The following is a 13,606-nucleotide window of genomic DNA, read 5'->3' as shown; positions in this document are numbered from 1 at the left end:
ATAATTGAATCTTATCTGATGTTGTAATGAGGCAATCAAAATGTACAGTGTATGCTCTCTGTATCGGAACATGAAGGCTAGTCATTAAAGGTATTGCAAATCTGTTTTATAACACACTTATATTGCAAATAGTAAATCAATAGCTTATGACAGATTAGACTATATTACATACAGATACTTGACTATACATTCAAAGTATAATCATCGTCGCCAGGTTGCATATTGAGGCATTCGTCATTCAATGGATTTGCACTTTCATCCGTGATGATTCCTCTGTTAAAGCCAGGTAGCTGTTCATTTTCATTTTGCAGCAGGGCCAGGTACCAGGGATCGTCCATAAGAGGTATGTTCCTGTTGGTGACTTCTGCAGGAGCTTTGGTGCTATATTTTGCACGATGGTAAGGCTTTCCACGAATTTTCCTGGATTCCCTACTGTATGTCATCGTAGTAGTATTGTCCAAGGTAGCATTCAGAGTCAGTGTCCAGGGAAGGCTAGGCATCTTTACTAGGAATGATGCTGTCTCCCGGACTAACGGTGGCAGCGACTCATCGCGGGGCAACCGGCCTGTTGCCAGGCTATAGTCGATACATGTGGAGATACGCAAGTAGGCACGAGGATATCTTAGAAATGCATCAGTCCAGTTTCTCACCCTCAAGTTCCTGAAAGTTGGTAATAGCGGTTGGCAGTTGAGATCCCCACCATCAGGAACACCTGTATTAAAATCGCGCTGATCCTTGAGCCCAATCGATGCCATACCGTTCTGAGTCCGATGTGGAGACGGCTGTGAAGGAGCAGCATCCTCTTGGAGGAAAATATCCCGTGTGATTGCATAGGCCAGCTGAAGAATGTTGTTGGTGCCATCAGAGAAGAAATCAGTAATATCGTAGATCTGCCGGGATTGTTTAATGATCTCGGAAAAGTACTCGAGTGAACCTCTGCGTTCCATTATTTCCGAGTTCGAAGCTGAGAGCTTGATATCTATGGCAGATAGTACCATTGGCGTGCCACAATACGCAAGACTATATCGTCAGCCAAATACGAACGTTAGTTCTGAGAATCAGGCGTCGCTTACACTCCAAGCGGTATGTTCTCAGTCAGTTTCTTTGAACCAAAATATCCCATCGATTGAGTGATCTGCTCAACTGCATCGCGGAGATCTTTTGCGATCATAAGTAGCAGTGTTCCCGATTCTTCCTGGATCAAATCCAGGTGATTCTCAACAAGTAGTGTTTCGTGATGCGCAAGTGCCATACGTGCTGTTCTGATTCGAGTTAGCGCGCTTCGCGTATACCTTATTCCAAATGCTCTCCTTACTGGTAGTAGATATGAGTCAGGTGGATGTGCACGTTGATGCTCTCTTGCTCGGCTAGCTCAAGATGAATCAGCGGTAGGTAATGCTCATCTTTCCACCGTACAATTGTTCTTTTCAAAACTTGAATTCTGGTCAAAGTGTCCCTGAAATCCTCCAACGAGAAATACGGCACAAATCCATCCGAAGCCGAGAAGGCAATGGAAATGACATCCGTCAGAATTCTCCCCAGGTGGCATTGGGCCTGGAAAACCTTGACGAGTAGGCGTTTTGCATTTGGGGTATAAACTTGCGAGAACATAATCTCATTCTCAAAGTCTGTTACATCCGGACAGTCGAAGTTCATGTTGAATTTTGTTGAAAAAAATTGGGGGCAACGATGTCGACCGAGCCAGAGTGTGCGATCTCTCACAAAAATGGACCACCATAGTCTCTTCTTTAGCGAATTTTGATGGTCATGAATTGATAAGTTACTGAGATGGAGTTCCTTGGACATGGCATTTTGTATGGCGCATAGGTTCCAGGTCAACATCGCTTGAGGGTCTTCAGCCGTGGTGTGATATGTCAATAATAGGGCTCCCTGCGCTCTGGGCAGAGGATGATCCTCAAAGTTTGTATCGTATACGACCTGCGCAGAAATTTAGAAATTTTTTCAAAACCTACAGCAAGTTTATCATCAAAGCTGACCTTTGCTCGATTATAGAAAGTTCTTCTAGCGTCGTGTATATTCCTAAACCCGCATTTGTGGATGATATCAATGGGAACAAACTAGAAGTGTCACAAGCGATTAGATCGTAGATTCATATGCCGGTATTATAATTATAACTTACTGCACAGCTTGCTAAAAGCATTGTTTGAAATATGAGGAGCGAGATTCTCGGGGCGCAGCTCGGATTCTCATCAGATTGACCATATATATCCCAGAATTGCGCTTCATCGAGGATGGGCAACGATGGGTGCACCAGTAGAAAGTACTTTCTGACGAAGACGTCAATCACGGTTTTTGGAGGTATTTCCAGACATCCATTCACCGCTAACACATGTACATCATCCATAGGTAGCAAACGTACTCGGTCGAGATTGATAAAGTGCTGATTTGGGAAGATGTGCCCTCTTAAATTGTGATGATTATCTGAGATAAATTCCGAAGAGTCAAGGTTAAATGACGGCATCATCAGGTTTTGGAACTCCAGGTCACCCGAAAAGGTGAAATTTGTCGAAAGAATAGTATCGTCGCTGTTTTCATTATTATTATAATCGTTGTCATTTGATTCCAGTATCGCTGGAGGTGGTGGAATGTTAACGTCTATGATGGGAGCGGCATGATTCGCGATTGTATCATTTGATTCTGTAGCCTGTGACGGCCAGATTCGCTCTGTTTGCTGAAGACTCTTGAATCGTGAAGTGGAGTTTGGTCTCAAGACGCAGTCTGTCCTGCCGTCCAGTGCGCAGTTGGTGCAAGGGTTACCATGGATCGCGGCATCGCAGCGCACTTTTCTCCAGTGGCAGCGATAGCAGGCTGCCGCGGCCCTGCGGATAGGTCTCTCTAAGCGCTGTTGGCGCCTGCTTTGATCCATAGTTTTTCAATAAGGGATTGACAAAACCTTTTATAAGAGTCGTGATGAGAAAGCAGATTATTAGAGGGACGATTTGTCCTTAGTTGTCAAATGATGATAAGAATCGAGATGGTAAAATAGATACCATATGAGATATATACAACGAAATTTCTCCTCATCTAAGCCATCTTACGGATTACAAAGATTCAATTGCTCCAATGTGCTAGAAGGTCTAGATGCTGTCCCAATAATCAGACTGTCTCGTGAATCCAGTATCACGATCACCATCATCTAGGACAGTGATTTCGCTAAATCCCCGCTTTTCCATCTCGGCTACCCCGGATTCATTCCCCTCAAATATGAGTGATATTGATGAATCCTAAGGACAGGGGTGGTGACCTTCGCCACTAGCAACTAGTCTCGCCGCACCCCTGCTTGCCTCGGACCGCTTTCTCATGCAATGCCGTTACGCTCTAGTGTGCTGTAGATCGTCGATGAACGGCTTTCTCCTTGGAAGTTTGAATGTAGGTCGAAGGGGTCTATGCGACACTACCTCCGTACCTTGCTCGACCATGCCAGGAAAGAGCTTAGACTCGCATTTTTTTATTTTTTTTTCTTTTCTTTTTTTTTTTTCTGTCACGTTGCATTTCCTTAACACGTATCCTGCGATCTACTTGACATAGATAGAGCCGCGGTGTCCGATCATACTAGGATTTGCTTGTAGCTCTATCATGCGTGGATGTAAATGGAGGTCGAGAAAATTGATAGAAAAGATTGCATGAATAGCCGCGGTGAGGCCCCCAGAAAGAGCCCGAGGCACGAGCAACCCAAGTGCCTCGATGGTATCAAAAGTATCAGGCGAAAAAAACAGATAATAGTTGCGAATAAAATGTCTGATGACAGTTAATCAATTTCCGAGTCTCTTTCGGACTTATGTATGTCGTGGGATGGATAACTATTCAACTCGGTTTTTAGTCATGGATAAGTTCAAAGCGCCAGCATACTCTCCTCAACTACCTCACGGCGGCATAGATTTGGAAGCGACCGGCGACTACGAGTTCCGACCAAGCAAAACCAACTATGAACACTTCTCGAGCGCCGTGGAGCGGTTGTTCTGCGCGCTTCTTGCAGTCGTCGTATTTTTGGCATTTGTTCTTCTATATTGTAAGGAATGCCACATGTACATGTCAACGCTCTCTGCTAACAATGAATGGTAATAAAGACACATCCTGACAGTTTAAATTAGATCGACAGCAAAGGAAGGCATGAGGGGGCGATATTATTGAGGAATGGGCTGTGACTATCAGGTGTCATTGCAGGACCGCGGCGGTCGAGTCTACGCGCATTGTTTAGGTAGTGCTTTATGAGCTCGAAAATTTAATCTTTTGCATTGCCTTTCATCTACTGTGCATACATTGCAAAATACAGTTATTTTCGACGGTTTCTTTCAATTGACTGATGTCCGCTGTATGTTAGGTATGAATAATCGGTGGAATTAGATCAGCTGGAAGGTTCGGCACCTCATACCTGAAAAGCAGCTCCGAATAACAACCCTCGGCATGCTAGTCGAGGCGGCGTTCCCCGCTCCAAATGGGCGATCGGATTTAGAAATGTCTCTATATAAAAATACGATCATCAAGTCTAGTGCTATCTGCAAGCTCTATTTACTCTCGAGAATTCTACGAGGATGCTTCGTAAGCATCAATACCGTCATGATGGCCACCACGACACAACTCTCGGACGAGACTTCACTTCAGACAGAACCAAACGAGATCACACTGATAAAGCGATTTTCACCAAAGGAAGTGGCAGAGCACAACAGCCTAGAAGACATCTGGATCATTGTGGATGGCGGTGTTTACGACCTTACGAAATTTTTGAGCGAGCATCCGGGCGGGAAAAAAAGTATTCCACCCACTAGGCAGGATATTCTGCCCTAACATCTCCTTCGCTAACTCCTTATCTACACAGTTCTTCAAGGAGTCGCTGGAAAGGATGCTTCCAAGAAGTTTCACAAGTACCATCGTAAGACGACTCTTGCTGAATATAATCGGCTACGCATAGGCGATCTGGGTAGCGGAAAGAAGAAAGCCATATTTTTCGGGTTGAAATTAGGAAATTCTTGAGTGTATAGAGTATCCTGCATATGTTAGGAAGAAACCTTGGAACTTGCACCTGGAGATGATTGCGCTCCTCATCAATAGAACCTCTTAGGCTGGGGACGACATCTCGGAACAGTCTTCATAGTTTTGGGCATAGAATATTTGAAGATCCTCGTACGGCACACGGGAGACATTTCTTCTTACAGTAATGATAGATTCAGTTAATCCGAGATTTACAACACTAAGAAGGACCAGAGGCTAGCTAACGACCAAATGGCACGTGAAACTTCCGAACCCTTGCAACATCTGTTATAGGTTGCACTGGGGGTTCATAAGCAAATTTAATTAGATAATAATGATCATTGTTGAAGATACAATTTATAAGGTAGGAAAGTAGGAATGAAGGATCCCTGTACAAAATAGAGGTGGCTTTAAACCATGTTCCTCATCCGTTTGCGCATGTCTCTCATGTAATATTTGACCGGAAGTGTTCGGACAAACTTTGGAATGACAGGATATGCAATCTTGGCTCCGAGAATGATGGTTTTATAAGTTGTGCGTCGCAGGCGACCTGACTTCAACCCATAGCCTTCACGAATAGGTTCAGGCAACATTTGTGCAGTCATAATGCGCACAATGGGAAGCAGTCCCAGACGCAAGGGAAGAAACAGATGTTGGTTGTAAAGCAAGTCATTGGCGATGGTTCTCGCATGATCGGTGATTTCGAGTTTGTCGATTGTCTTGTGCCAGTATGCCCAGAATTCCTTGCGGTCTTTGGGCCAGCGCGACCGCGGCACTCTCAGAGATACAGCGAGAACGGAGTATTCTTCGTAGATCTTATCAGCCTTACTAGGCTCAATGGCCCCGTATACCTCTTCATAGATGAAGATGCCGCTTGCATAAAGCGTTGCTGCTACCCACATCTGCAACTCTACGTCGTCAGCGGAGTAGTCCGGGCCACGCACAGTCGAGTGTGCGCGATTGACCATTTCAATGATAAATTTCTTTTCCTGTTTGGTGCCGAACGCCATGCAGTACACGTAGGTGAGCGTGGTACGCAATCGGTCCAATGGGCGGTAGGCAAAACTGCTGTGGTTGTCGACGCCTTTGGCGACTCCCGGCATGGCTACCTGAAGAAGGATTGCAGCAGCGCCCGTTGCAAGCAAGACTCCCTCGCGTACGATTTTCTGCACATTGTGTGTGTTTTCGAGTGAGTCGAGTATCTCGTCTGTTGGTGTCAAGCTTAGCTCGACTGGCTTCTTTTCAGAAACCTCATCAAAATGAAATTCATTTTCCTTGCTTTTCTTTTTCTCTGTCATTTCGGCCATTTTGGAAGACTGCTTTTTTCGCCTGGACTCAATGTTAGAATCTTATATCTGGACAACTTCGCTTTGGAGTCAAGGTTCGCAGTCACTTCTCAAGTAGAAACCAAAAATCGATGGCAATAACGTCAAACTATGCTGCTCGGGGTGACCCATGTAGGTTATTTAAACATTAATTCAAAATTATGAGCTGATCTAATGAAAAGCTTGAACAGGAAGTGTGAGGCATGGCATCGGACCGTCTGCCGCGGACAGGGGCCAGGCCTCGGTCGGGCAGGAGAGGATTTGTTCATAGTGTGAAATAGCGCCGCAGTCAGCACACCACCTAATTTCGAATTGTGATATAGTTGCTGAGCGGGGAAAGATAAGAAAGTCAGTGCATGTAGCTAGGGTCCGGGGTAGGGTGTTTCTTTTGCAAGAATAGCCCCGAGCTCTCGTGTCGGCAAGGGTGTAAGTGGGCGGTCCCCCTCCTAGTAGTACTAGCATATAGCTCTCTAAGCAGATTGAATGCAGAAAATTTATCAATTAACATAACCCCAGACAGAGGTCTGCTTTTGTTTTATCGAAGCAGCAAGAACAGAACACAAGTTGAGAACAGGGAGACGAGAATCCGAAAAATTGTGACAATGCCTATTGGTGAATCGTATACATCGGCTGGAGTCATTGGTGCAAGTAGACCATCCATCGACTCCAATATCTCCGAGAATGTTACGAAAGGTAAACAACGTGAAGAGATAGAAGTCTCAAGTCAAGGTCATTCCGGAATTGGAGGCTCAGGTAGAGATTTGGTCAACCGGCAGCCCAAGGGGTTCTGGGGCACTATATGGCGACATTTCAAGCGATACTGGCTGTGCTACGGACTTTTGGGATTCGTCTTTCTTGCAGTGTTTCTGCCGGTCTTGTGAGTGACTTTCTTTCCTTACATTTACCTCAAACACAAGGATACTGATATCCGGGTAATAGTTTTGTGGTCATCTTTCCCGCCATAGCACAAAGATTGGTCGATGATGCAGGTATTCCGATTCACTCGGCTCAGATCCTAAAACCTACACCTGACGGAATTGTTTTTTCTCTGTCGGCAACTTTGGATGTGCCACTAGGACTGAGCGTTCAGATCGACCCTTTCAATCTGAGCCTTTTCAACCGTGATATAGCGCCCCGGATTCCGTATATATCTGTGGAACTGCCAGCATTTCACCTGAAAGGCAAATCTGAAATCACTATAACCAATCAGACCACTAAAATCCTGGATATGGAGCAGTTTACCGAGTTCCTTTCTGTGGCAGTTTATTCAAAAAGTTTCACGTTGTCGGCTTACGGGAAGACGACTGCGCATCTAGGTGCACTGCATGCACCGTTGACTCTAGATAAGGACGTTACGCTTAATGGTATGATTCATACATTAGTATCTCCTCGCCTTAGATACTGACAAATCGATAGGACTGGATATGCTAAGCGGCTTCGCTATTAATTCTGCTAGCCTGCAACTGCCTCCCGAATCAGACGGCTCAAATCTTATTGGAACTGCCACGCTGCCAAACTATTCAGTGGTCACGTTTGCACTCGTAAGCGACTTAATCTTCTTCCCCAACAGCTTTTAATCCAGCTTACAATTAAAAAGGGCAATGTTACTCTGAATTTAAAGGTTGACGACCTAGTACTTGGAAACGGCATCATTGAGAACGTGGAATTGGCCCCGGGCAACAACACAGTACCCTTGCGCGGCACACTAGATATCAGTACTGCTATAGCGAATATCGGCAAACTCTTGAGTGCAGAATCTAACGCGCTTTCGGACGGGAACCTAGAGCTTTCGGCCTCAGGCAATTCGACAATCTACAATGGAGTCCACATTCCATATTTTGAGGAGGTCTTGAACAATCTCACCATCAGCGCAGATGTACCCGTTCTGCAGGTTTTGTTCGGTACGCTGGCCGGCCTAATTTCTTCAAACTCGGGGATCCTCTCGAACATTACGAGCATACTTCGAAATACAAACTTGTCATATGGGCCTAACATGTAAACTCTTTTGCGGATGTGCGGAAGCTCACATGGACAATGACGAAATGTTGTATTCGAGTCCGCTAAAGGCTTTGAATGAAACGTTGTTTGGGTCCGAGCCATGGCACAGCTCACTCTTAGTTTTAATGATATAATAATACCACTTTACTAATGAAATATAATCAATGCTTTTAAGTGTCTACTACTCACTTGTACGTTACCTAAACCTAGAAGATATTTTCTTCCTGGGAAAAAAGCTACTAGCAAGGGGTACCATCTTTACCCCACGGGGTTAATCTCTTCGTACCCCTGTCGTAACACGAGCAGTCCGGCGCTCTCTTGTTATCTTCCTCGGATCAGCTCTATAATTTCAGCTTCCATGAAGTCACTTTATTTTAGCCTGCTTCATTGGCCGCCGAGGATTGCTGAGGCACCACCCGTGTTGGAAGTACGTATGTTAGCCCCAACATCATTAAACGCATTTGACGGCAGGCCGCTTGCTAGTCCGTGAGTCAGTAGCTTTGACAGGGATCTTGCCTCGGATCGCTGCGGCTCTAACGATATGGTAATTTTAACAACAGCCCACATGACGAGCTCTTTTTACGTTCATCAACTATGGCAGCCATGAAATTGTCAGCTTTATTGACCATTCTTTTAGCCAAAAGGGCTTGGATGAAGATTTGAAATTGAACTAACTAGCTAGGTATGCCTGCATCGCTAGCGACTCGTGAGGACAGTTGCTCTCAAGCTCCCCCGCACTAAATAGGTACTACTGAGTTAATCTCTCTCGGTAGGAGTTCCTTTGGGTAGCATTTGCAAAGTCCCTGAAGCGGAAGCGCAAAAAACCATTATAGCTTTTAGTATGTAGCTCAAGGCAGTGGTCACAGCGGGGTCCTCCTCGGCAAGCCAAATGACTACAATGTTAAAGCAGGATGACAGACGTAGATAAGAGCTCGATGTTTATGTTCACACGATACTTCAGGGTTTAATCACACCTCGTTGCAGGGTTTCCTGGAACTACGCTTTGTAATCAGATTTCATACAGCATGCGTGTTTTGTCAGCCGTGCTTACGTTGCTCATTTCTGAGCTGACGGCGGCGTCGTCAGACTCTAGTCTGTCAAGCACATCTACGGCAATGCTGAACGGATCCATTGTCGCCGCTGCCGTACACGGTTTTGCATCAGTCGCATCGGACTCAGGATCTAGTACAAGCTTGACACCAAGAGGCGATGCAACAACGGTTGTTCAAGGAGCTCCTGCGATTGTTACAGCCTCTACGAAAAGCTCATCCGTAAGAGATGCGCCCATACAAACGGCCTCACCGGCCTCCACCACTGCTGTAGTAGCAGATAGCAACACTTCCACTACGGGCGACGAACATTCCCCGGCGGATTTAACGGCAGCGTCTGCTGTACAGGTATTGACCGAATCAGTCTCGGTTCCAATAACAATCACACAGTCGGTGCCCGCAGCCACGGCCACAGGCAGTGCTTCCGTCGTACAGCAATCTTCCAGTGTGTCTAGTGCTCGCTCCACGCAGACTTCATCATCGTCTTCATTCTCGGGAAGTAGTGGGGATCTGGAGGGCCTTCTTTCAGATCTTTTAGGGGGGAGCAGTAGCAGTGGTGACAACATCATCACCGACTTGGAAGCTGGTTTGAAGGATTTCCTGGGCTTATTCACGCCCAGTTTCATCAACGATACAACGTACATCGTCGGTCAAGCCGCGAATTTACTTGATGACAATGTAGTGAGCAACGCGAAAACGATGATGAGCACTATTGCGGGGCTACAACCGTTGCTGTCATCAAGTAATGTTAACGGCGTCATGTCATTGCTCAATGGCAATAGCTCTAACTCTATTCTCTCGGACATTGACAACATTATCCAAGACATAATCGCGCTAGTGCCGATTATTGAAGAAGTTTTGAAAATACTGACAAGCAATGAAGTCACGGAACTGCTGCAGTCTCTGCCCTCGCTTCTTGGTGGAATCATGCCACTCTTGAAGAACGACACCCTATCCGCTCTAGAGTCCTTGATAACAACGAATGTCACACCGGAGCTTTTAAATGACTTGTCGGCAATTCTCACTGGGCTTCGGCCGCTGCTTGCCGATTTGGTGCCTGTCTTCAGCAACAGCACGATAACTCCACTTAGCAATATCATCAAGACTATTTTATCGGCTGACTTCCTCGACGATATACAAACCCTGCTTGCCGATGTACCACCAATCCTCAAGAACATCATCCCACTTCTTGGTAGCGATATTATCACGCCGCTGATAGATCTCATTAAAGCTATCATAACGCCTGATTTTATAAGCGAGCTTCAGTCCATCATTACTGCTTTGCCTCCCATAATCAAGGACATTATACCGCTCATTCAGCCACTGGAGGAGCTAATTACCGACGTTCTGACAGAGGACTTTATCAATGAAATTAAGTCTATTCTTCAGACGCTACCCGGGATTATCAACGATCTGTTGCCTTTACTTGAGCCACTTGAGGAAGTACTAAAGAGTCTCCTAACTGCAGACTTCATCAACGATATTCAGACACTGCTCAAAGATATTCCACCTATCTTGAGTGAAATACTGCCATTACTCAGTTCCGATATAATTGACCCTCTGGTTAATCTACTGAGGAGTGTTCTGACGCCGACATTTGTCAGTGAGATTGGATCGCTGATTAACGCATTGCCCCCTATCATTAACGCCATCGTCCCGTTGTTGCAGCCTATAGAGGATCTAATCAAGGACATATTCACAACAGAACTCATCAACAATATCAAGTCCATACTTTCATTAGTACCCGGCCTTCTCAACACGCTGTTACCTCTCGTGCCATCCATCGAGACTCTCATCAAGGATATTTTTACTGATCAATTTATTGCTGATATCGAATCGTTGTTATCGGCATTACCCGGGCTTCTAGACACGCTGCTGCCGCTTGTTCCGGAATTCGAGACGCTGATCAAGGATATCATCACACCAGAATTAATTTATGTCCTGAAAGAAGTCATCGTCGCTGTTCCAGGTCTCTTGAATGCCGTCTTACCTCTGTTGCCAACTTTCGAAACCTTGATTAAAGATATATTTACAGATGAGTTTGTGAAAGATATAACATCGCTGTTGCAGTCAATACCTGGGCTGCTCAACACCCTATTGCCTTTTATTCCGTCGCTAGAAGATCTACTGGAAAAAATTATAACACCTGACATTATCAATGTTCTTGAAGAGGTCATCGCTGCAGTCCCTGGACTTCTTAATGCTCTACTGCCACTTCTGCCCACAGTCGAGAACTTAATTACGGATATTCTTACCCCCGATTTTATCAGCGCTATCCAGTCTGTTCTTACTGCTGTGCCAGGACTTCTCAGCACACTATTGCCACTTTTGCCATTTGTGGAAAATCTCATCAAGGATCTTGTGACTCCCGATCTTGTAAAAGTACTTCAGGAAATCATTGAAGCAGTTCCAGGGCTAGTCAACGCTCTGCTACCGCTGCTTCCATCGATTGAGAGTCTGGTTACCGGTATCCTGACACCAGATCTGGTCAGTGCAGTGGAGTCTGTTCTCAGTGCTGTGCCTGGATTACTAAACACGCTTTTGCCCCTTCTACCATATATAGAAGATCTTATCAAAAATATAGTGACCCCTGACATTATCAAGGTTCTCGAAGAAATTATCGCAGCCGTACCAGGCTTAGTCAACGCACTTTTGCCACTAGTGCCACCAATTGAGAACCTTATCACTGGCATCCTCACTCCCGAACTTATCAGTGCAATTGAGTCCGTCTTTGCAGCAATCCCGGGTCTCATCAATGATGTTCTACCCTTGCTTCAACCCGTTGAGGACCTTGTTGAGAAGCTCTTCAGTCCAGCAATAGTCAATGCTCTCGGTGCTGTGATTGAAGATATTCCAGGTGTTATTAATGCATTGCTTCCTCTTGTTCCACCTCTAGAGAAACTTATCATCGAAACATTCACAGCAGACTTTATCAGCGAGATTTCACAGGTTTTTGCCGCTGTACCAGGAATATTACATGACCTTTTACCGCTCATTCCGCCAATTGAAGATGTGATTGCCAAGGTTCTTACACCTGACTTCATTAGTGCTATCGGGTCTGTACTCGAAGCTGTACCTAGCATAATTGGGGGTCTTCTACCAATTCTGAGCCCAGCTTTGATTGAGAGCGTCGAACAGCTTCTCAAGGCGGTGGTTACACCAGCTGTGATTGACGATATCACTTCGCTCATCACTGCTGCGATTCCCGTTCTGACTGCAATCATTCCCGTTCTGACTGCAATCATTCCCGTCCTCGGCAGCGATACCATCAAGAATCTCATTGCTGGCCTGCCTAGTATTGTTGCCAGTCTACTGCCAATTCTCAATGTTGATATCATCCTAGCTCTTGAAAGAGCGATTGTTAAAATAGTCACGCTGTCTTTCATTGCTGACATCGGATCAGTGCTGGCGGCAGTGCCACCTTTGCTTCACAGTGTGGTAACTATTTTTGGCACGGAGCTTCTATCACCTATCGAGGATGTTCTCTCCACTCTACTAACCCCGGACTTCTTGTCGGATGTTGGTGGACTGATCAGTACAGTGCCGCCGCTCTTGAATGATACCATACCCCTGTTTCATGATAACATTATCTTGCCTGCTGAAAACATTACTAAATCACTCTTGACGCCGACACTTATCCAAGACGTTGGAACAGTTCTTGATGCCGTGCCTCCCATCTTTACAAGCGTGATAGCGGTCATCGGTAGCAAGGCTATTTCTTCGATTCTTGACGCTGTGCCAACTCTCTTGAACAGCGTTATGCCTCTTTTGAACGGTGATATTATATCCCAGCTGGTTAAGGATGTTGTCGGTATATTCACGACAGATTTTGTCAATGATATTGGCACGATTCTCAATTCAATCCCCGGCTTGGTCTCAGCGATTACCCCGATATTTACAGGAAATACTCTCACAACCCTTTTCCAAAACATTATTCCATTGATCAAGGCATTGGCAGCTGTATGTTCACTTTACTCCATTCTCACTTAGGATGTTTCACAAATTCTCAACTAACTATCATGCAGTTACTACCATTACTCACGTCGATTCTTGGTTCCCTTTGAAAAGACAAGATTAAGGAAGGTCTCGTTGATTTTAGGTGGGTATAGTATTGAAAGAGATTGGCTGTTTTTGATAACTTCGTGGTGCTCTTCTGATGTCTCCACGAATTTCAAGAATCAGGTGATGCTGCGATGCTGAGTAGTGAGTGAGTAGCTTGAATTTAGCTTAATAATAATATATTAT

The 13,606-nt window shown here is 45.3% G+C and overlaps 5 protein-coding genes across 5 annotated transcripts; 3 read left to right on the top strand and 2 right to left on the bottom strand.

The window, feature by feature from the left end:
* Nucleotides 1-182: 182 nt before the first annotated feature.
* Nucleotides 183-1,656, bottom strand: BHQ10_009940 (uncharacterized protein; the record flags this gene model as incomplete). Its single annotated transcript, XM_040882910.1, has 3 exons — nt 183-1,020; nt 1,074-1,262; nt 1,316-1,656. 3 exons carry the CDS (start codon nt 1,654-1,656, stop codon nt 183-185), a joined length of 1,368 nt encoding a protein of 455 aa, XP_040738442.1.
* A 2,925-nt stretch (nt 1,657-4,581) lies between these two features.
* Nucleotides 4,582-4,992, top strand: BHQ10_009939 (uncharacterized protein; the record flags this gene model as incomplete). Its single annotated transcript, XM_040882908.1, has 2 exons — nt 4,582-4,771; nt 4,838-4,992. 2 exons carry the CDS (start codon nt 4,582-4,584, stop codon nt 4,990-4,992), a joined length of 345 nt encoding a protein of 114 aa, XP_040738441.1.
* Nucleotides 4,993-5,399: 407 nt separating this feature from the next.
* On the bottom strand, nt 5,400-6,296 carry BHQ10_009938 (uncharacterized protein; the record flags this gene model as incomplete). The annotated part of the gene is made up of 1 exon (XM_040882907.1): nt 5,400-6,296. The coding sequence occupies one exon, from the start codon at nt 6,294-6,296 to the stop codon at nt 5,400-5,402; it is 897 nt and encodes a 298-aa protein (XP_040738440.1).
* Nucleotides 6,297-6,916: 620 nt separating this feature from the next.
* Nucleotides 6,917-8,313, top strand: BHQ10_009937 (uncharacterized protein; the record flags this gene model as incomplete). The annotated part of the gene is made up of 4 exons (XM_040882906.1): nt 6,917-7,191; nt 7,254-7,678; nt 7,731-7,855; nt 7,912-8,313. The coding sequence occupies 4 exons, from the start codon at nt 6,917-6,919 to the stop codon at nt 8,311-8,313; spliced, it is 1,227 nt and encodes a 408-aa protein (XP_040738439.1).
* Nucleotides 8,314-9,337: 1,024 nt separating this feature from the next.
* Nucleotides 9,338-13,351, top strand: BHQ10_009936 (uncharacterized protein; the record flags this gene model as incomplete). The annotated part of the gene is made up of 1 exon (XM_040882905.1): nt 9,338-13,351. The coding sequence occupies one exon, from the start codon at nt 9,338-9,340 to the stop codon at nt 13,349-13,351; it is 4,014 nt and encodes a 1,337-aa protein (XP_040738438.1).
* Nucleotides 13,352-13,606: the final 255 nt, after the last annotated feature.

The sequence above is a fragment of the Talaromyces amestolkiae genome (assembly GCF_001896365.1).
Source record: "Talaromyces amestolkiae strain CIB chromosome Unknown scaffold27.1, whole genome shotgun sequence".
Taxonomy (NCBI): domain Eukaryota; kingdom Fungi; phylum Ascomycota; class Eurotiomycetes; order Eurotiales; family Trichocomaceae; genus Talaromyces; species Talaromyces amestolkiae.
The sequence above is the reverse complement of the archived record's forward strand: the minus strand, read 5'-3'. Positions and strand labels throughout refer to the sequence as shown.